The 21,211-nt window shown below is 34.5% G+C and overlaps 1 protein-coding gene across 2 annotated transcripts in view; it reads right to left on the bottom strand.

Moving 5' to 3' along the window:
• Positions 1-359: 359 nt before the first annotated feature.
• The window catches only part of LOC136032879 (chordin-like protein 2), a 301,335-nt gene continuing 280,483 nt past the window's right edge, over positions 360-21,211 (bottom strand). Inside the window, exon 11 of one of the 2 annotated variants that reach the window (XM_065713310.1) lies at positions 360-4,420. In XM_065713310.1, the coding sequence (XP_065569382.1) occupies positions 4,266-4,420 (155 nt within the window). In that variant the 3' untranslated portion in view covers positions 360-4,265. The remainder of the gene's footprint in view (positions 4,421-21,211) is intronic. The other variant, XM_065713319.1, reaches the window with a different exon arrangement.

Genomic DNA, 21,211 nt, shown 5'->3' with positions numbered 1-21,211 from the left:
TTAATCATCAAAATTAAGTCAATTTATTCTTGCCGCTGCAGTCTCATCAAGGGATCTTAACTTGTGGGGGGGGGGATGGATTAAATAAAAAGATCAATACAAAACAAAATGAAAAGAATCGAAAACTTTGGAAAATCTTTAAAAAGATTTTTATTTCAAGCGGAATGAATAGGTCCAAAGCCTTTTTCCTTTTATTTGTTGTTGTTTACCACTGCACCTGAATATAATTTAGACGAGCAATTATTTTATATGTGCAGGTGAATCACTGGCCGATCCAGGGGGCGGTGCCCTGCCCTCCACCTCCCCAAGATTTTTTCTGGCATCCTCTTTCCCTTTTTCTCTTTTTTTCACTCTTCTTAAAATAAATTTGTCAATTTGGTCAATTATTGGCACCTTTGTCACATTGCCCCCTCCTTAATATTTTGCTCATTGGCACTTCAGTCACACTGACAGTCACATTTTCTTCAGGGTTATACGGTGGACTCCGTTTTATGTCTAAAATCACTTTGTGTCGTAAATAAAGTCACAAGTTTTATTTTTAGTTGTTTCGTGTGAAATCTTACAGTTTTCAATTACTTCTCTATTTCAAATTTGCTCTAAAGAAGTAGTTCTGTAAGATTTTTAAAGAAAATACTGAAGAGAAATAGTGTTTTCATTTTCTTACTTTGACAATGTTAACAAATTATAATACTTTTATTAAATTGGCATCATACTCCAAGGACAAGGCGAAGAGCGCCGGGCTAGGAAGGTTAAATACATAAAACCCCCTCTCACTTTTCAGTATCCTTGATTTGAAAAGAAACCTTTCTTAGATAGAAAAAAAATCTTATTTATTTAGGACCTTCTATCATGAAAATAGAACTCATTTGATGTCATACAAGTTAAATTTTTGGATAAAACTTACTTAGCACTATATAAGCTTAGACCATTAGTCCAAATTAATCATATTTAACGTTTCTGTTATTAAGCAAAAAAAACACCTTGAAAAAAGAAAACAGACATTTATGTAGGAACATCTTCTCACTTTTTTAATATTCAGAGTTAATGATTCATTGACACTTTGTGGAAATCCGTCCAGATTTAGCAATCTGTGGAGAGATTTCGTCTATTTTCGTGCTTGAAAAACTTTCCAGCTTTCCGCAAAGATTTGGTCAAATCAGGACAAATTCTTGGCGAGGTTCTTAAATGAAAAAAACCATGACTACGGACAATCCAAATCTTTGTTGTTTCAAACTTAATTTCTATTTCTTTTTGTCTTCTGTGCCTCCTTCGCAGTATAAGGACTAAAGTGAGAGTCAAATTAGCCAGTATCCTTCTTTTAGAACTTGTCCTCATCACGCTGATGAGTTTATTTGGAAACTTTGCCTTAAAATGTAGGGCTTTTCTGGGCCATCGTTCGAAAAGATACGGACGAATTTCTGCATGCAATTCTACAATATGTAGAGAAACCACAAAGAAGTAGGAAACAACCCCTTCACATCTTTGAACGTGTTTCTGTAGATAAATATAAATATGTCTCGATTATACTCTTATGTGTAAAACTATTTTTTAATATATCAAATAGAATTACTTTGCAAGGTTTATGAAGTGGTGAATTAAAGAAAGTAAAATAAGGTAAAAAGAATCCCAAACAAAATTAAAATTGAAGAGAAGTAGCCAAATACGATAAAATGAAGCCAATAGGTCGTACAGCTTATAAATGAAATGAAAGAGAAAAGCTGTCAAGGATTCTATTCAAATTGAAGCCCCCCCCCCACTTCTGTTTCACTTGGTAGCTTCCTTTTACTGAAAACGAAACTATTGAATCACACATATGACGCCTTGTTGTAAACAAGGCGGAGCATATAATCACATGAAAACTAATATCATAACAAAATCCAGAATATTTTAAAGTCATTATCTTTAAAACTGAACGAACGGAAACTAAAATGAATTTTTAAACAAAAATACACTTGCCCCAGGGTGATTGCCTTTTTCCTTGTATGAAAAAATAACCCCTTAGTTTGACAATAATTAACCAGAAAAAGATAAAATGCATTTTTCCTTATTTTGAAACTTAGCACAAAGTCGATTAGCTATAGAAATTAGTGCTTAGTCGTAAATCCCCATTAAAAATAATCTTTGAAGATAAATAATCTACATAAACATTATTTTATAAACTGATGTATATCCACAATTCTAAGAACTTCTAAAATCTTATGTACGAAGTACCCCACATCACAGTTTTTACTGCCAAAACTGTTTGTTTTTCTATAAAATGTTTGAAGACTAGAGACATATTCTTGCATCAAAATTTATGAATACTAATGACCTTCAACACGTGCAACGTCTAAGTAATAACTAATCTCGTGGCCAGCAAAGTATTTTGAAAGCATAGATTTGGAGGGGGGCATGGTGTGTAATCAAAAATACAGAAATAGGCCTTTCACATGGAAGATAGCAAAAATAGCCCCGAAACCGTAGAAATTTTGTTATTCAGGGAGAGGAGGACCGCAGCATAAATGTGAATTTTGACAGGAACAAATAAATTTGTGAAATAGGGGTAATTTAGAGTCAAACAAAAAAATGGGTAATTCATGTAATTCCATCTGAATTAAATGGAATATACCAGATAAAATTCTAAAAAGATAAAACGCTTCTAAACAAAATATCCCTTGTAAATTTATAACATCCAAATAGTTTGTTTTTGTAAATCTGTAGACACTAGCTACTTCATTTGAAAATATCAATTATATATGATCCTCTGCTAAAACAAACTTGAACAAACTCAGCATAAGACGGCAGACGAAAATTTTTCTTTCATCTTCACTTACAAATTCCCTTTATCACCTTATCACCTTATAATAACATAATATCACGTCAACAATTAAAGTAGAATTGCTCAATCCACTGTTTTCCTTTAAGGTTTTACATATTTTAAAAAATTCCTCATATTCTCTTAAAACCAGAAGAAGGTTTAAGCTATGATGCTCCTGCTAGAGACTATAAAAAAGCCAATCAAACTAGAAATTCAAATAATTCCTCAAGCAAATAGTCATCCACACCATCTACCGATTCTAATTTGTACTTTAGATATTTTTCATAGACCGTGTCGCTATATTAGCCCACCCCCCCCTTTTACTCTCATAGTATCTGTTGGACTAGCACTTTTTTAATTCCTACTTAAACTCCTAATGATGGGAAGAATTTTGATTTCACGTATAAGTGCCACAAACATTACAAGTTTTTAATGTTTTTACTCCTTAGCAATGAAAGTGCATGAAAGTGCTATGAAAGTGCATCTGAAAGTGCATCTTAGCTATAACAGTGCATCTAATTTCAGCAAAGCTGTCTCTAACCCTAGGAACTGCTAATGAAATAAATACATCTTTTTTACCCCAAAATCTGAAATAGCTTCAATCATCATCCTATATTAACTGGTAGGTCATTCAAGAATATATGGTAGATATTTAACCTTATATGAGTACCATTGTCGATTGAATTCGGTGACCGAGCTTAGTGATTTTTGTTGAAACATACTTTTCATCTTGATATTTCATATCTTTTATATGTCTTTCAAATCTTTCATATATCTTTGATATTTCATCTTGATATTTAGGAAATTTAAATTTCTTAAGCAATCATAGTTTGGAATCACAGATTTTTACAATAGCTATAGAATAAAGCTGATTAGTTAAAGGCTTAACTACTGGAACCAAATAGATTTTACTACATCGGTCCATTGCTTGGCTTATACAAATACCAAAACGTTCAATCTTTCATTCTTAAACAAATGCATACAACGTAACATTGCACAATCCTCTCTAATATGTGACATCTACTAATTTAATGAAACCGGAAAAGATTGTCATCTAGCGGGCCAATGCACAAAAGGAAACTTAATGAAGCGCAATAAAAAATACCATCAACAGTTTTACTGAACCAATGTTACATAAAATTTCCCATATTAAGCAAGAAGAAGAAAAAAAGTTTAACTGACGCATATAAGCTGAACTTTTTCATTCTCATCCTTTTACATGAAAAGCTTTTCAAAATTTCTTCGACAACTATTTCTTGTGGTAAAAACACAATAAATGGTAAAATACTTATTGGGGGACGAAGCAAAAGATACATTATATTGGGAACCAGAGAAGCCAAGCAATTCTCAAGGTACTGGGACGTAGTATAAGATCGGTGAGCAAAAGAACCTTGTAATCGACACTAAAAATAAATCTTTGGTATTTAACAAACTTCCCCAAATTCTTCATCCTAAAATTTATTTGAAGTCAAACAACTTCAGTTTCTCCAGTCAAACATGATTTTCTTTTGAAAACTTCCTTTAACGACAAGCTTCTTTCCAGCCGCCGCACCTTTTTCACACATCCGTCTTTACACTTCGGCCTCAATCTTCTTTCCCTCTTAGAAAATTTTTTCAGGTCTTCTGAAATAGAAAAAAATACGTGCATTTAAAAAGATCTTGAATATATCAACAGGACCGACTAAAAAAATATTAGCCTAAAAAAAGCAAATAGAAACAAAAAATAATTATCAGATTATTTACCCGATAGGCAACACAGCATTTGAACTATATATATATATATATATATATATATATATATATATATATATATATATATATATATATATATATATATATATATATATATATATATATATATTGGAATCCTAGGATTTTACGGCCTAAACAAATAATCTACATCGATCTAGAGTTAAAGAAAATTTGTTCGGAGCTTTAATTTTGGAAATTAATTTCATTTGAGTTATGCCGTATGCATGAGTACATTTCAAGGAAATAAATTATATTGTTCCACCCCATCCCCCCAGAGCAATTATATTTTTTTAATCTCTATGATGCATGCAAAACTGCAAAAAAAACATAGCTAAGCATGAATACCGAATGTAATGAGTCAATTTACAAAAGAAATTTTATGAAGTTTCATAGTGCAAAGAGGACAAAAACGTCAGTTAACAATTTATAAAAATGAACAAACTGAACCGTCAAAAGAGATAAGATCAAGAGGACGACCCGAAAAATGTAAATCCACATTGGTGACAATGAAAAATCTAGACCATGAAGTGTAACAGGACGAATCTGAGCACCTAAGGCAAAGGGCATTGATAAAATATCTGAAGTAATGATAAACGAAAATGAAGAATGAAGAAATATACCGTTAGAAAATTTGTGACAACGCCAATTACAAAAAGTCAAAACAGATAGTGAAGAGGTAAGCCGAGGTAAAACGAACTAAACAAATCAAAATGATGGTAATGGTTATTAGGTTTTGGATTTTGACATAGATAAGGTCATCAGTGCTCACCATACCTATGAAAGTTTCTGTCCCACCACCTGAATAATTAAAAGGAACAAAGGTTCTGCGACATGTTCTTTATAATGAAAAAGACCAGCCGAGGCAAAAGAAAAAGTTTTGGTCACACCACCTGATTAATTAAAATAAACAAAGGTTTGGCGATGTTTTTCATAATGACAAATGACAAGCCGGGGCAAAAGTTAAAGGTCCAATAAAAACGCAGTTGCACAAAGACACTACTTCTAATTTAAGGTAAATTTGGAGTTGGGCTACCGGCTTTAGTAAGCTTATTTTAGAGTATTTGTAAGACCGTCCAAAAAATTGAGTAAAAGAAACGGCAAAATAATAACAATAGATAGTTGGGGCAAAATCTTAAATCAGTTCTAAGTAATTATCGCAATTTCTAGCTTGAACTCACTTACTAAAAAAATGACATAAAAAATGATTAAAAAATGTCTTGGTATATCTAAGACTATAAATTAAGTACTATAAACTAAGTTTTAGACTAAGTAGCCAATAAACTAAATATTTAGTCCCTTCCCTTTAGATATTGTTATCATTCCTCTAAATATCAACCTCGGCGATTTTTCTCTTTCGTGGTCAAATAATATCTTAACACCTGAAAGATATGTCTAAAAAGGAACAAAAGCTATTGACTCTAAAAGAGTCGTTCTGTGATTTGGGTACTTTAAGCGAGTCAATAGATGAAAGACGTTGTAAAAAAAAATGATAACTATAAGACAATAACTAAAAATACTGTATCGTACAGTGTATTTTATGTATAGAGTAATAAAATAGTCAAAAAATTTCACCAGTTTCGTAACAACCAAACATAATTTTTTCGTGCAGTTAACTGTATCAAAAGTACAATTGAGAAAAATCATGTAAAAGGACGGTAAAACTATAGGACTACCAAGTTGGAGGCAATAGTTGACCACCGTTATTACATAAAAAAAAATACACTGAAAAAAAAATACATTCAATCTTAGATACTTCTGTTTGTATTTCAGTCTATGCACACCGATTTGTTATGGGTTTTGTGATACTTGCCAAACATGCAGTGCTTGTAGTGCTGCAAATTTGTAGCACTACACTAGTTATAGTAGGACTAGTTACAATTTTCAAAGTATTTTTCTGCCTAAAAAAAAAAAAAAAACCTGTATAACAAGTCACTGTTGCACCCAGCCACCAGAGGCCGAAACACTTACAAATGATTCTCCTTTATCCAAATCCACTAAAGCTTCCCTTTTTGTACCCTCCCAGGGGGTTCAATTTTACCTTTAAATACTTCCTTGCAGTCTCCTCCTACAAGCCTTGGAGACGACCTGCTTTTTCATTTGGCCCTAGAAGGCTGACCGAAAAGGGGAAAAAAATCAACAACTTTTAACCTTTCATCTACTTAAATTTTACTAGCAATTTCAATTTTCATCTCATTTTAGCCCTAAATTACGGGACAAAAAAAAAAAATCATGTTTCTTACTATTTGAAATATGGTCAGTTAGACGAGTGCCCAAAACAATATCTAGAAATCCCCCTGGAAAGTATATAGCAAATGCTTCTCCGGTTTTTAAGGTGCCCACATTTCAGAGCCATACTTGACAGTAATATTCTAATCCTGTTTGCATGCTTCTATTTTTGTTCTTCCAAACTTTATTCAGCTGTGAAAAAAACCTTGGGCCGCGACTATTCTGCTTTTAGCATCTTTGCTGTAACTACTGTCTTTAATGATAATTAATTTAAAAAGTTTTCCACAAAACGATTTTTCAAAGAAAAGTAAACAGCTCCATTAGGCCAAGAATGAGCAAAAATAAAATTCATTAATTTGCCTAGCGTAAAACTGCCACAAATCAATATCAATCAAAAATGAAATTCAAAATGATTTCTCAAGACCAGAACACAATTTGCACTTTACTGAAAAAAAAAAACACAAAAAACAAATAACCAAGGAACGTCAGTTTAACTGACATATACTGATATTTATTTCTTAAGGTTTTGACAATTTTTTTCATTTATGATAGTGAAAAAAGTGATTTCAAACGTATTTTGTTTTCAGTAAAGCGCAAATTGTGTTCTGGTGTTTAGAAGGCAGGGGGGTATCAACCCACCATATTTGAATTTTTTCTCATTTTGATTCTTTCCTGGAGGGCTTTAGAGGAGGAGGGGGGGCATCCTCAAATACCTAATTTTCTAGACCTTCCAACCACGTTGAACAAAATTACTATTTCAAAATTTTCATTTGATGTGTTTGGAAAACGGTGGATGTGGAAGGTGGTTAGTTGCACTCGAATCTATTTCCCCTTTCAATTTTAATGGAATGAGCTCTTTTTGAAGTTTCTAAGACAACAATTGGCCATCTCAAAACTTATATAAGATTCATTTCGGTAAAATACGTGGTGTGCGTGTTGGTTACAGATAGTTGGCTACGGATTGTTCTGGGTACCCGGCTGACTGACCGTATTTCAAACAGTAGGTTGCACGAAAAATGTGGTTCAATCCCGCTTTCTAGGGCTATAATGAAAGAAAGGTTGAGATGGCTAGGCCACGTTCTACGGATGAAGGATGACAGATTACCGAAGATTGTCCTTTTTGGCCAACCGTTTGGGGCTACACGGAAAGCAGATCCTCCTTGTCTGGATTGGGAGGATGTCATAAATAAAGATTTAAAGGAAATGGGAACTTCCTGGGAGGGTGTAAAGAGGAGGGCTTTCTACAGATTAGGTTGGAGGAGGAGCATGCGTAGCTGTGTTGGCCTCAGGCGGCTTGGTGCTGCAGCGAGTTATTAGTAGTAGTAGTAGCAGTAGTAGTAGTGTTGGCTAGGGGAGCGGGGTATCCAAACTCCGATCACCCTGAATCTTAAAAAGGGCACTATAACTTCTGATAACCAATCCAATGAGCTCCTTCCGCAGTCTAAATAATTAACCTTTCTATATGTACTTTATGAGCCCCCAGAAATTAAATTCCAATCCTTACCCTGAAGGCTCTGGGGGGGGGGGTCATACTCTACATAATTTCCATACTTTTCATTTACGTTGAACAAAATGGCTATCTTAAAATTTTGATTAGATATGTTTCAGGAAATGTTGGGCATAGGAAGGGGGCGAGTTTCCCTCCAAGCATCTTTGACTATTAAAAAGGGCACTAGCCCTTTCAATTTTTAATCAAATGAAGCCTTTTCGATGTTTCTACAGCAGCTTCTTCGATACGAAGTGCCCTGATCTAAAGAAAATAATAACAATAATACATTGTGCCCAAATCGCTCTTTTGCTTAGGCAGCGCTGTTGCGCTGCCTATGATATTACCTTGGTAAATGAACCTATTCACTTGATCTATTTTCTCATTCCCCAGCATTAGCTCTTCATCTTTCCTTATTACCAGTTTTAGTGACTTAGTCTGCTTAACGTTAATTTTCAAACCTATTCCTGCACAATGAACTCTCAAAATATCTAAAAATGATTCATTTTGCAAGAGTTTTCATTTCAGTTTTTCTAGGAGAGAAAGCGTTAAAGTGGATGATTCTTGATTCAAGTGGAGTTGACTTAGATCTATATGCAACAAATAGTCAATAAAAATGGAAAATTGGAGTGCCGCCTCGGTTTTATATTTTAGTTGAAAAAAGTAACATCGCTTCCGCAGAGTTCCACGAGATAACCATCCGTTACCAATATATAATGCTTAATTACTCAGAATTACAATATCACATATAAGCTAAATATATTGGAAGTATAATTTCGGTGAAATAATGATATAAATACACCCACATAGGATAACGATTGCATTTAAATGAGAGCTGTCAAAAATCTATGAAGTTTGATTCATAATGAAGCCGACAACTGGAGGAACCCCACTGGATTACACAAGTGAAGCATGCTGGCAATTATTTGGCCACGAAATGAAAAAAAAAGTCGTTTGCTTCAATGCTTGAACAGAGATAGAAAAACGGGAACATGGGAATCACGACTTTGTCAGTTTTGTGTAATTGATATAATACGGTACTTAAATTATGTAGCTGAACCAAAAAGCTTCCGTTCTCTGTCATGTAAAGGACGCAACAAGTTTTGAAGTTCTCCTTACTTCGCGTTCTATTCTAAATATGACATAAAATTATCTTGCCCAGCTGATTGCCTTGCATTCAGAATTCATAGTAGATAACAAGTCTAGAAGAATATGAATTGTTCAAAGGGCATTCTGAATTGCGAATATTCTTCGTTCATTTTCTTAATTTTGGATATCCCGAAGATCCAAAAGGTCTTGGGGACAGATTCACAAATCAGTTGAAAGAAGATTTTAACCTGCAAGCACGACGAAAAAACATATCTGAGGATACAGTAATCAATTGTGCTTATCGCAATATATCGTTCAAGTTAAATATAACGCAATAGAAGGTAAAAGTTTAGTTTTTGGGCTAGAAAGGCATGCTGAGGACACCGATGACAATTACAGACATGAGAGAATCATGGCTGTTGGACCTTGATGACAAAGATGACAAGATATTTAGTCTGAAAGCTCCACGTTCATCACATCCTATTTTTAGGTTTAAACCTGATTGAGTCAAAACTATATAACTAGCATGAAGTTTTCCTATTCATGAGGCACAAATGGTACGAGAGAATAGATTAGTTGTTTTTGTCTGTTACAAACCCAAACTTGCCATTTGGAGGGAAACTTTTGCTGTAGATGATTTTTGTCAGGGCGTTCATATGTTCAAGTACGATGCAACCATAAAGAAACACTCAATTTGTCGATAAAAAAGAGTCATCACTGGAGGAATTTCACAAATGTATCGTTAATTGAAATATGCACGTTGATTCTGTACAATAAACAATCGCAAAGTATTTTCTGGAATTGAGAAATAGAAATTTTCTTAAACATGACTTCAATGAAGTCAAATTACCCGAGAATATAATTCCAGATATAATTTACTGATGAAGTATTTATACATTGTCTTGTAAATTAAAATTAGAATGGGACGAAAGAACACATTATTCTAGCACACCACAGAAAAATAAGTTGGTAAAATTAGCGATGAGATTATTCATTGGCTGTCATGGAAATATTAACCCTTAAAATCTGGAAAGGAAGTTTGTAGTCCTTGAATTACACTAGAATAAAGGTCAACTTGGATTTATAGCCCAAAAGATGTCAAATTCCAATTCACCCATCATACACCAGTCTTTAAGCACGGTAGGTTGCAAATAGCATTTTCCTGTGTTAAACGACAAGATAGCTCAAAATTTTTCCAGCACCTAATATCAACTTCTTCTCAATAATATTGTGTACATGAAACCAGGAAACGTTCCCAACGATCCTTTGACTAATTAATATCGCATATCTATCTATCTTGCCTTACAGGATAATGCCATATAGTTTCTTTCCAGCCGATCTTTCTGAACTAAACTTAATAGAGAGTCAATCGACTAAAAACTAGAAACAGAAAGAAAAATTTTCATCTCTGTAATTTGTTTAAATTTTCACTGCAGGACACCTTTAAACGAGCAATAATTATGTGCGTCATGGTAGCTGCGATAGCTGCAACTTCTAAAGAACGAACTACGGCCAATAGTAGCAAAAAAAATGCATCTTAAAATAAACTGCGGGGCGTTGATGAGGAAGTAGCCCCTTTCATATACGAAGTAATTTCTGTTCGTTTTAAGTTTTAATGTCGCTCCTTACTTTCAGCTAAAAAAACTTTTTTTTTTTTATTTAATATCAGGTTAAGATGTCATCGCACATTCGTAAGATACAGGTACCTCAATTTCCACGTTTTCCAAGATTTACGGTTTCCCCCTCAAACTCCCCCCACTGTCACCGGATCTGATGGGGATTTAAAATAAGAACATTGAAGCATAAAATCCTTCTAAATATCAAATTTCATTAAGATCTGATCACCTTTTCGTGTTACAAATACCTCCTTTTTCTAATTTTTCTGAATTCCCCCCTTCTCAAACATCCCCCCTAAAGAGCAGGGATCTGGTGCGGTTGTGTCAGTAAAGTATCTTGGCCTTGTGCTTATTCATTTCATTAAGATCCAATCATTCCTTTGCAAGTTAAAAATAGCTCATTTTTTTCTTATTTTTGAGAATTAACCCTCCCCATCAATCAACATCAATCAAGCATCTATGATTTGTGCTTATTTTTCCCACCAAGTTTCATCCCAATCCCTTTACTCTATGCGTTTTCCAAGATTTTAAGTTTCCCCCTCCAACTACCCCCAATACTACCAGCTCCGGTCGGGATTTAAATAAGAGGTCTGAGACACAGTATCCTCCTAAACATCAAAATTCATTAAGATCTGATCACCCGTTCGTAAGTTGAAAATACCAATTTTTTCCTATTTTTCTGAATTAACCGTTCCTCCACTCCCCCCCCCAGATGATAGAATCGGGAAAACGACTATTTTTAATCAAATCTGGTCTGGTCCCTGATACTTCTGCCAAATTCCATCGTCCAGGCTTATCTGGAAGTTCTTAAACTAACAAAACCAGGACAGAAAGACCGATAGAATTTGCGATCGCGATATATCACTTGGTAAATAACAAGTGCCATAAAAATACATAGTTTTTATGCTTTTTCTCCACCTATGGTTTTAGTTTGGGATAACCAAGCTTAACTGATTTTTTACAGTTTTTTTTTGGCAGATATCATAACCACCGTAGTTTTTATGGTTAAAAAAAGAAAAGTTTTGTTTTCTATTTTATACATTTTTTTAATTTATTTTTTTACCAAAATAATTTTATTTTCATACTGAGTCTCAAATCTATTAAACAAACAAAAATAAAAACAAGTTTTTTCAACTGAAAGCAAGGAGCAACATTTAAACTAAAAACGAACAAAAATTATTACGTATATGAGGGGGGGGTCCCCCCTCATCAATTCCTTGTTCTCCACGCTAAATTTCGAATTAACTACATTAACTACAATTATTTATATTCTTGTGTCTGCAAAGTTGAACTTCCCTCCCAAACATTAAACCCTTCTGACGTAAGTTCATAGGGTATGATTATTTTGTCAGTTCGTTCACATAGTATATGGGCTACAAAAAAGACATCCCCTTTATCTAAAAATAAAAGCCCGATAGGAGTCGTTAGACTAAACAAATGAATCGAAAAAAAGATGTTATTTAGTCTTGAAATGATTTAAAGAATTATATTGTCCAATGATGAGTTAAGAATATCCTTCTCATTTATTCTGAAAAACATATTTAGAACAGTTGCTAAATCAAACAATGAAAAAAAATTCCCATCAAATGATTTAACGGGTCTTGTCATCCGACAAAAAAGCTTAGAAAAAGAAATATCAAGAAGACTCTTTTTATATGCATTGTTGATATACTCTTTTTCAGGTTTTGGTTCTTTTTTATAGGTGTTGTATCTCTTACAAGAAAAGATACATGTTTTACAGAGATGTAAAGTCAGATTTTTAACAGTGGATACAGAGAATGGATGTATTGATAAAAAATGGATTTCCATTCAGGAGGAAAAAAGAGTAAGTAAAAAGAGACTAAGTCATAATCTAATGAAGCCTTTGTCGTCTTCAAAGGCACAGGCAAAGGATCCTTGCCCATGCTATTTTTCAGAAGAAGCATCCAAGGACCCATATCAGCAGAAGTAGTTGCAGTTAAACACCAGTATCAAGTATCAAGAAGGCCCCTGGTATATTTTTACTTTAGAAATGTTTATAATTAATTCTTAGCAGCTCGAACTATGTACTGAAGTACTACGGTAATTGTTTAATACCTGGAAACATGTACCTAAGCGGTACTTGAGTATTGTGCTGTGAAGTTTCTAAATAGTGATTGTGCATCGATTCAGGGGTTGGCTGAAGCGAGTTGCACAAGAAAAATGACTTTAGAGCTTTTCAATTCAGAAAAAGTGACAAGAAGTGACTATTCAAAACAGAAGCACAGGGACTGAACAGGTCCTATTCACTGATTTTTCTTATATTTTGTCTCTAGGAGAGTCCTCCAATGTGGCTGTGCATTAGGAGGCTAAAATATTAATACTTCATTCATTAGTTTATTTCTTATCGTTCATTATAAGAAACAAATAGGAAAGTAACAGAAATAACAAAGCTTTACTGCTTCAGTAAAACCTCACAGATCATGGTTACCTGCTAAAGAGCGAATTTCTGCTAAAGCTCTGGTGAAACGACGTTGTAGCCCCCCACCCGCCCCCCGAATGAATCGTCAGTAAGCTTTCAACTAAGTATTCAATTTATTGTACCATATAAGAAAAAACTCTTTTTCCATAAAAATCCTTATTGAAAGCCAGTTTTCAAATTTTCGGCAACTGAACACTGATGGAAATGCAGAGCAAAATCACGGAAAGGGGGCGGGATGGCAAAAATCAAAAATTTCCGACAAGGTAATGCATCTTTTGTCCATTTTCTAACTGAAGAATATTGGGTTCAATAAGAGGTCTTAAAACATGTTTTTATTTATTTATTTTTTTTTTAAGTCGCAAAGTCTATTTTTCACTTTATTCACTTCTTCAATGTGCATTTCAAAAAAGTAAATAATCTTAACAAATAAAATTATAATTGTATTATGCCATGAAGAGGCTAACTTATTGAGATTTAAATTAAGGGTTTTCTTCTACTACTATTACTCTCTTTTTGGGTGATCTAAAAACTGATAGTGCGTGACTTAGAGTTTGTTGTTATTGATTTGAAAGCCCCAACACTATAAAAAGCTTGTGATCTAAAGTATGCACAACTTATGCAAACTTAATCTGGAAACATTCAAAGATACTGCTTAGAAACTTCACATTATTTCTTCTTTTCATAATCCTGTGTCATATCAAACTTACTAGTTGTTACATTACATTCCTACTTCACTGGAATAAGTACTAGCTAAATCATATTTTCAAACGATAAAACAATTGACTTTAGTGACAATTTCAAAGAAAAATTGACAAAAAGTAAGAGGCTAAAATGAAAGTGATAAAAAGTAATTTTAGTGACTACGGCCGACCCTTGTGGTTGTGTTGCGAGAGCAACAATTTGGTTTTGTCCCGTTTTTTGTTGTTTTTTTCCTATGCCGTCAGGCCGGATTGATGAATAGGACATTACATTTTGGAAAGCTCCGCAGAACTCTTGCCTGGGGCCAAAAAGGATGGTTTTTGCTTGTCCACGAGCCAGAGCCTATGGTATGCGAAAGTGGAGTTATATAGCCTATTTCAGAGAGGAGTCTCTGAAGTTGTGCGGCCAAGCTTTTGTTTCATCAAACCATGTTTCTGCTTTCGAGTGGAAAGCTCCGCTCTAGCAGGCAAGCAGGCAGGCACCACTTTCAAATTGAAGATGGACTAAAATCTATAAGTGTTAAATGTATGCGGCAGTTACCTGGCCCCACAGCCAATATATCTTCTTTGAGTAATAAATAGAAAAATTTACAGAAGCAAAAATGTGGCATTTTCCCACGGGTCCGAAAGTGCTGCCATCTATTGTTTCTACCCATTTCTGTTCGCGATTTCAGCTGAAATTATCATTCGGTTTTTTGGACTTGGGATTGCTGTAGAGAAATGGTATCAGATGGGCCTAATGAACTTTAAAAGTTCTCTCACTGCTAAAGAAATTAGAGCTTGTCCTTCGCTCCTTTCTAAGTGGTGACGTTAAAAAGTTGACATACGGCAAAAAAAAATCGACTTTTGAACTAAAACAGACATAATTTTTTTCGACGGCAATCGATTGCTCTTGATGAGCTGATTAAAGTATATGACATCCATTTTTTGGTACAAAAATTCCTTTACCAAATTGAAAGTTTCCAGGGGTTGACAACTTACGTTGTAAAGTACACACTGAAACGAAATCTAGGCCGATACAAATTGTGAGACATATAGAGGACTTGTAAGCAACAGTCGGCTGTTAGGTAATAACCACCTTCGGCAACGAGGGGTTAGCAGCTTTTGCTAGTTGGTGTATCTATTATTTGTTTGCAGTGTATTTGATGGTAAAACCAATTTGGTTTCCGTGGTAAGACATGTAGGGGACTTGCAAGTAATAATCTGCTGTTAGGCTAAAGTCAACTAAAGCGATGAACGGTTTGCAACTATTCTAGTTGGTGTACCCATTTATTTGTTGTCGGTGAACTTGATGCCCATCAGGGGAGAGGGACTTATAAGTAAGATTCGGTTCATTTTGTGCGAGAAACGGCTGTTAGCCCATAATCATCTTCGGCAATCAGGGGTTTGCCACTTTTGCTAGTTGGTTTACCTATTATTTGTTTCCGGTGTATTTGATGGTTAAACCAATTTGGTTCCAGTGGTAAGACATATAGGGGACTTGTAAGTAAAAATCGGCTGTTGGGCTACAATCATCTTCAGCGATAATGGGTTTGCAACTTTTTCTTGTTGGTTATCCATTTATTTATATCCAGTGAAATATATGTCTTTCACGGGAGAGGGACTTGTAAGTAAGAATCTGCTAATTTTGGGTTAAAAATTTGTGCAAATTGGTGCACATTTATTCGATCTCTTCAAATCTGACAGAATTAAGTGTTTACGCAATGGGTACAAACGATAACATAAAACAATGAAGTAGTTTCGTAATAATTAGTGTCACCTATGGTATTTTAATACTGAAAAGTTACGGATAGCTTTATAATACCAACTAGATTATATAAGATATTGTTCTAAGTTTTCATCCATCACAATGTCTACGATGGAAAAGGATAAAGTTCAACTGGCTGCAAAGCCAGTTTAGTCCCTTCTATCGATATTATTTTGTAGTTGTTGTTTTTTCAACGCTGAGAAATAGCCTTTGGTCATGTGGTAACTGATTGCGTTCTTGTTTGAACATACCGTTTCAAAAACTTCGATAGGCTGACAACTTCATCATTTAACTGACATTGAAGAAACCAGCACAAACGAGAATGTAAAACAATGAGATAGTTTCGTAACAATTAATAGAATGTCACATATGGTATTTTGATCCTAAAAAGTTAGGGATAGCTTTATAATACCAACTAGAATATATAAGATATTGTTCCGAGTTTTCATCCGTCACGATTTCTATGATTGAAAAGGATAAAGTTCAACTGGCTCCAAAGTCATTTTAGTCTTTTCTTTCGATACTATTTTGTTGTTGTTTTTTTCAACGCTGAGGAATAACCTTTGATCATGTGATTACTGATCGATAGCGAAGAAATAAAACAAAAGTGTTGCTCTCGCAACACTTTAGTCGGCAAATCCAGACAAAGGATGCCGCAACACTTCATGTTGTCCGGGCAACATATTTCTAGTTCCAGTTACTTCTTGGCATTCTGTCTGATAACAGCATAAACTGTTGTAATGAGCTAAACATTTGTCATCTCGTGTGAAACAAGAGGCGGAATCATAAAGAGAGGTCTAGATTGATGTGTTTCAAAAATCTTTAACGAAGAGTTTAAGATTTTTTGCTACTGTCCACATATATTCATAACACTTATAATTTGAATAACAGTTGCTATTGACAGTTTCAGAATAATGCAGCTAAATCTTTTAATTGTAAAAAAAATGGAAAAATTAAAACTAGACTGAGTTAGATCTTACAATTTTTAAGTTGGTAAGTTGCTGTTTCAGAGCTGTTTAGTTATGAACACAGGTATAGTAGTTATATTCTGTTAAAAGTAATATATTACAAATCTCGCGGCGGTATTTGCTTATTTGTTATATTTTTCTTTCTTATTGTCATCACTGTATCTTTTTCTTAATACTACTGTCGATATAATACCCATGCCAACTGGAGACCTTGAAGGTCTCAATGCAAATTTTATATATGTTCTGACTTTTCTGTATTTTTTAATTCTTAATGATTTTCATGATTTTAATGCTATTTACCTTGGGTAATGAATCTGCGTTTTGTTTTTTAATATCTGTATTTACTCCATTAAAAAATTAGCATGTTTATTAACTCTTTAACTTTTATAAGGTCTTACCGTAAAATATGCCAGCCATTTTTCGCAGTTAGAAGAAATATAAATTGTATTTGTCTTCAACAATTTTTGGAGAGTTTTAAAATTGAAACTTTGGTAATTCTTAGTTCTTCATTGACCAAAAGTACAATTTTGTGGTTAAGTAATATTTTGAGCCATCTTAGCCAAGTGATTAGCCCGCAATGAGTTAAAAAGTTTAACTCAAATTAAAATAAAAATTAATTTAAAAATTGGTCAGTTTTAAAAATTAAAAATCGGTCAGTTTTTAGTGGCAGTCACTGCCGAGAATATTTGCATCTGCGGCCGCCGAATTTTATTCTGTCGTGGATTTGGGGACTAGTTATAAAGACCAGAAAAGAATTTCTAATTTACTTTTTTCCATCCTTCCGAAGAGGTCAAACACAGTCAAAGAGGGAGGGAATAATTACAATATAAATTACAATTACAACATAGTTATGTGTGCTTTAATTTTGGTAAAATTGCCACAATCCATATTTATTATGAAACACTTACGTTATAATTCTTATGGCAGGAAACATAAAAAAATTATGCTATTTTTACCACATTTTATACATCTAATTAAAACATTAAATTAATATCTAGTTAAAACACTAAAGCTAAGTCTTAAGGTGGCGTTGAGTATTCTATAGTAAATTCAGTGCAACTTGAAAAAAAGTAATTGTCGCTAAGGTGACTCCAAATTAGGCATTTTAATGGCTTTAGTAAAACATATAAGTTGTTATTCTTGACATTCAGAACAGAAGAAAACTGCTGTCAAAAGTGATATCAATAATTTTTATGTAAAAAAAAACCAAATAAAATCATGGAAAATACTATCAAAAATACATTTTTTAATAAGACATCATAAAATAGGGATTGTATCAATACTCTATTAAAAGTTGAGTTTTATTAGAAGATTGTATTATCTGTCCATCTGAAGAAAACACTTGTTACTAAAATTATCATTCGAGTAAATTCAGAAATTGTCATTCCAGACATTTATCTCTAATACCATTTTCAGAATTTACTACTGCCACTGTTTTCAAAATCGGTGCATCTACAGCACTGTATTGCTATTGTATCTACTATTTCAAGGATCGCTTCTTACTTACTTGTTTCTACACTTATTGTTTTTTAACTTATCATAAAAATTATCTTTTTCTTGTGAACTGTAGTATTTGTATCTGTATTGCAATTATTTCTGGGCAATTTTTCAAAAATTAAAAAATGATGTTTCCGGAATTCTTTTTTGCTATTTTGCCGACCTACGTACAGCTAGACCTACGTTGCCAAAGGCGATTATTACCTAACAGCCGCTTCTTGCTTACAAGTCCTCTATATGTCTCACAATTTGTATCGGCCTAGATTTCGTTTCAGTGTGTACCTTACTACTGATGTCGTCAACCCCTTGAAACTTTCAAACTGGTATGCCTCATGAAGAAATTTTTGTACCAAAAAATGGATGTCATATACTTTGATCAGCTCATCAAGAGCTATCGATTGCCGTAAAAAAAAAATTCTATCTGTCTTAGTTCAAAAGTTGATTTTTTTTTGCCGTAGGCCAACTTTCTAACGTCACCACTTAGAAAGGGGCAAAAGATTAGCTCCAATCTCTTTATCAATGAGAGAACTTTTAAAGTTTATTAGGCACATCTGATAACATTTCTTTACCACAATCCCAAGTCCGAAAAACCGAATGATACACTCAGCTGAAATCACGAACAGAAATGGGTAAAACAATAGATGGCAGCAATTTCGGACCCGTGGGAAAATGCCACATTTTTGCTTCTGTCAATTTTTCTATTTATCACTCAAAGAAGATATTTTGGCTGTGGGGCCGGGTAACAGCCGCATATATTTAACACTTATTGATTTTAATCCATCTTCAATTTGAAATTGGTGCCTGGCTGCTTGCCTGCTAGAACGGATCTTTCCACTCGAAAGGACAAACATGGTTTGATGAAACGAAAGCTTGGCTGCACAACTTCAGATACTCCTCTCTGACATGGGCTATATGACTTCACTTCACTTCGCACACCATATGCTCTGGCTCGTGGACAAGCAAAAACCATCCTTTTTGACCCCAGGCAAGAGTTCTGCGGAGATTTCCAAAATTTAATGTCATATTCATCAATCCGGCCAGAGGTCCATACTTTCCATAAAAATCGCACAGGTTAGACCCTTACCAGTTTCCAGGAATAAGCTGAGATCGGTGGCTTAGAAAAAAAAAACGGGACAAAATCAAAGTGTTGCTCTTGCAACACAACTGTTGCTGTGATGCACAGATGGAAATCCTTTTTCAAGCCCTCTAATCCGTATCATTTTTGAAAAAAATTTTCGCTGCTGTTTGTACATATACTTATTCTGTACTGCTAGTTAATACCGGAACTTCGTGATTCTAATACCAGACTTAAGTTTTCACTATCATTACCCTCCAACAATAACAAAATTACAAGCACTAACACAAGGCCCAAGAGGCCAGAGCGGAAGTAAGATGTCTAGTCTTTAAGCAACACTCCAATGGGTTTAAATTCCCTCTCCCAACACAGATATTTTTCTCCACAAATTTAACAGATTTAAGACATTCAACATTTAGAAATTCCAGAAAAAAAGAGAAAACTATATACACATGACTTGTTCCAACAGTAAAATTGAAACTCTAAAGAATGAAACTATGATAACAATGATAATATCAAAAGAATCTCCTAGCTACAGCAATTCCAAACAAATTAATATCAATTTGAACCAGACTTTGGCAGAAAATTAGAAGATAGCTAATTAAATTGCAACTTCTGTATGAATATCGTCCATTATGCTTAAGTTAACTCGCTGAGGGTATTTCCTTGCATTCAAAACTAGAGCTTTTACTGACTGATGGCTAACTACAGGTTCTTAGGCGATGCAGTTAGTTTTAAATAAAAGTAGCTCAGACAGAGAAACAAGATTTAACTTTGCTCTATACTTCTACCGAGAAAACGTTGTTCATAAGCGGTCATTGCAAAATTAGTACCTTCACTAACACCTTTCATCACCAGAGCAGCATCAAAATTCTCGTTTGTCGGGGTTTCAAAAAATGAAGGGGATGGTGCACAAGAAAAAGATTAGTGATTATCAGGTTTTCGATGTACAAAACATTGTTGACGTGTATTTTTGTTCCTTATGTGCGAGTCAGATAAAAGTAGGTGCAAACCGGGTACCCCCCCCCCTTCAGGGAATATGGCCATAAGTTATGAGTGCCAGTAGGCTACAAGTTATTTGGTTCAAGTAGAATCAAGCCAGAGCTGTATCCAGGATTTTTTTTTTCGGAGGATGTTTTACGCAAGAATATTTTTCGGTAGGCGGGGGGGTGGTTACACAATGAAAATCTCAAAAACATATAAGAAATCTGTTTATATTCATTTTTTTTACGTTGTTACGAGTCAGACAAACATTCCGGGGGGAGGGGTTTAAACTCCATTGAATTAAGCTAATGTTATAACTAGCGCTTGTATGGTTCCTAATGTCCTGACTACCTGAATATCCTGTAAATAGTTCTCACAATATTGACTTGATAAAACTTTGCCCGGTTTGGACCAAATTTGGTGTTTACATAGGGAAGTGTTTTATTAAACAAGGTAAAAGGTAAAGGATACGGCATAGACTTTACAGTCCCTACTGGCGGTGCTGATCTCCGTTTCTTGGCCCTTCATCCAGGAAGTGCAATGGGGGGTTGGGGGCCAGCCATCCTGTGCTTTCGCACACCCTTCCTGTTTATCTTCCCCAGATTTCTCCAGGTACCCATTTAGAGCTGGGTCGACTCTGGCTAAGCTTACAGAGTCATTCTACTGACCCCGGTCCCAAACTGCAGAATTGTGTACACTGGGATTCGAACCCACGTCCTCTCAGACAAAGGATCCCGAATCCAGCGTACCAACCCACTCGGCCAGGACGGCCAAGAAAATTAGACAAGAGAGTCTAATAAATACAGAAAATTTAGAAGATGGATGGAGAGATTTTA

The sequence above is a fragment of the Artemia franciscana genome, chromosome 1 (assembly GCF_032884065.1).
Source record: "Artemia franciscana chromosome 1, ASM3288406v1, whole genome shotgun sequence".
Taxonomy (NCBI): domain Eukaryota; kingdom Metazoa; phylum Arthropoda; class Branchiopoda; order Anostraca; family Artemiidae; genus Artemia; species Artemia franciscana.
Note: the sequence above shows the minus strand (reverse complement) of the source record. Positions and strands in the feature narration are given on the sequence as shown.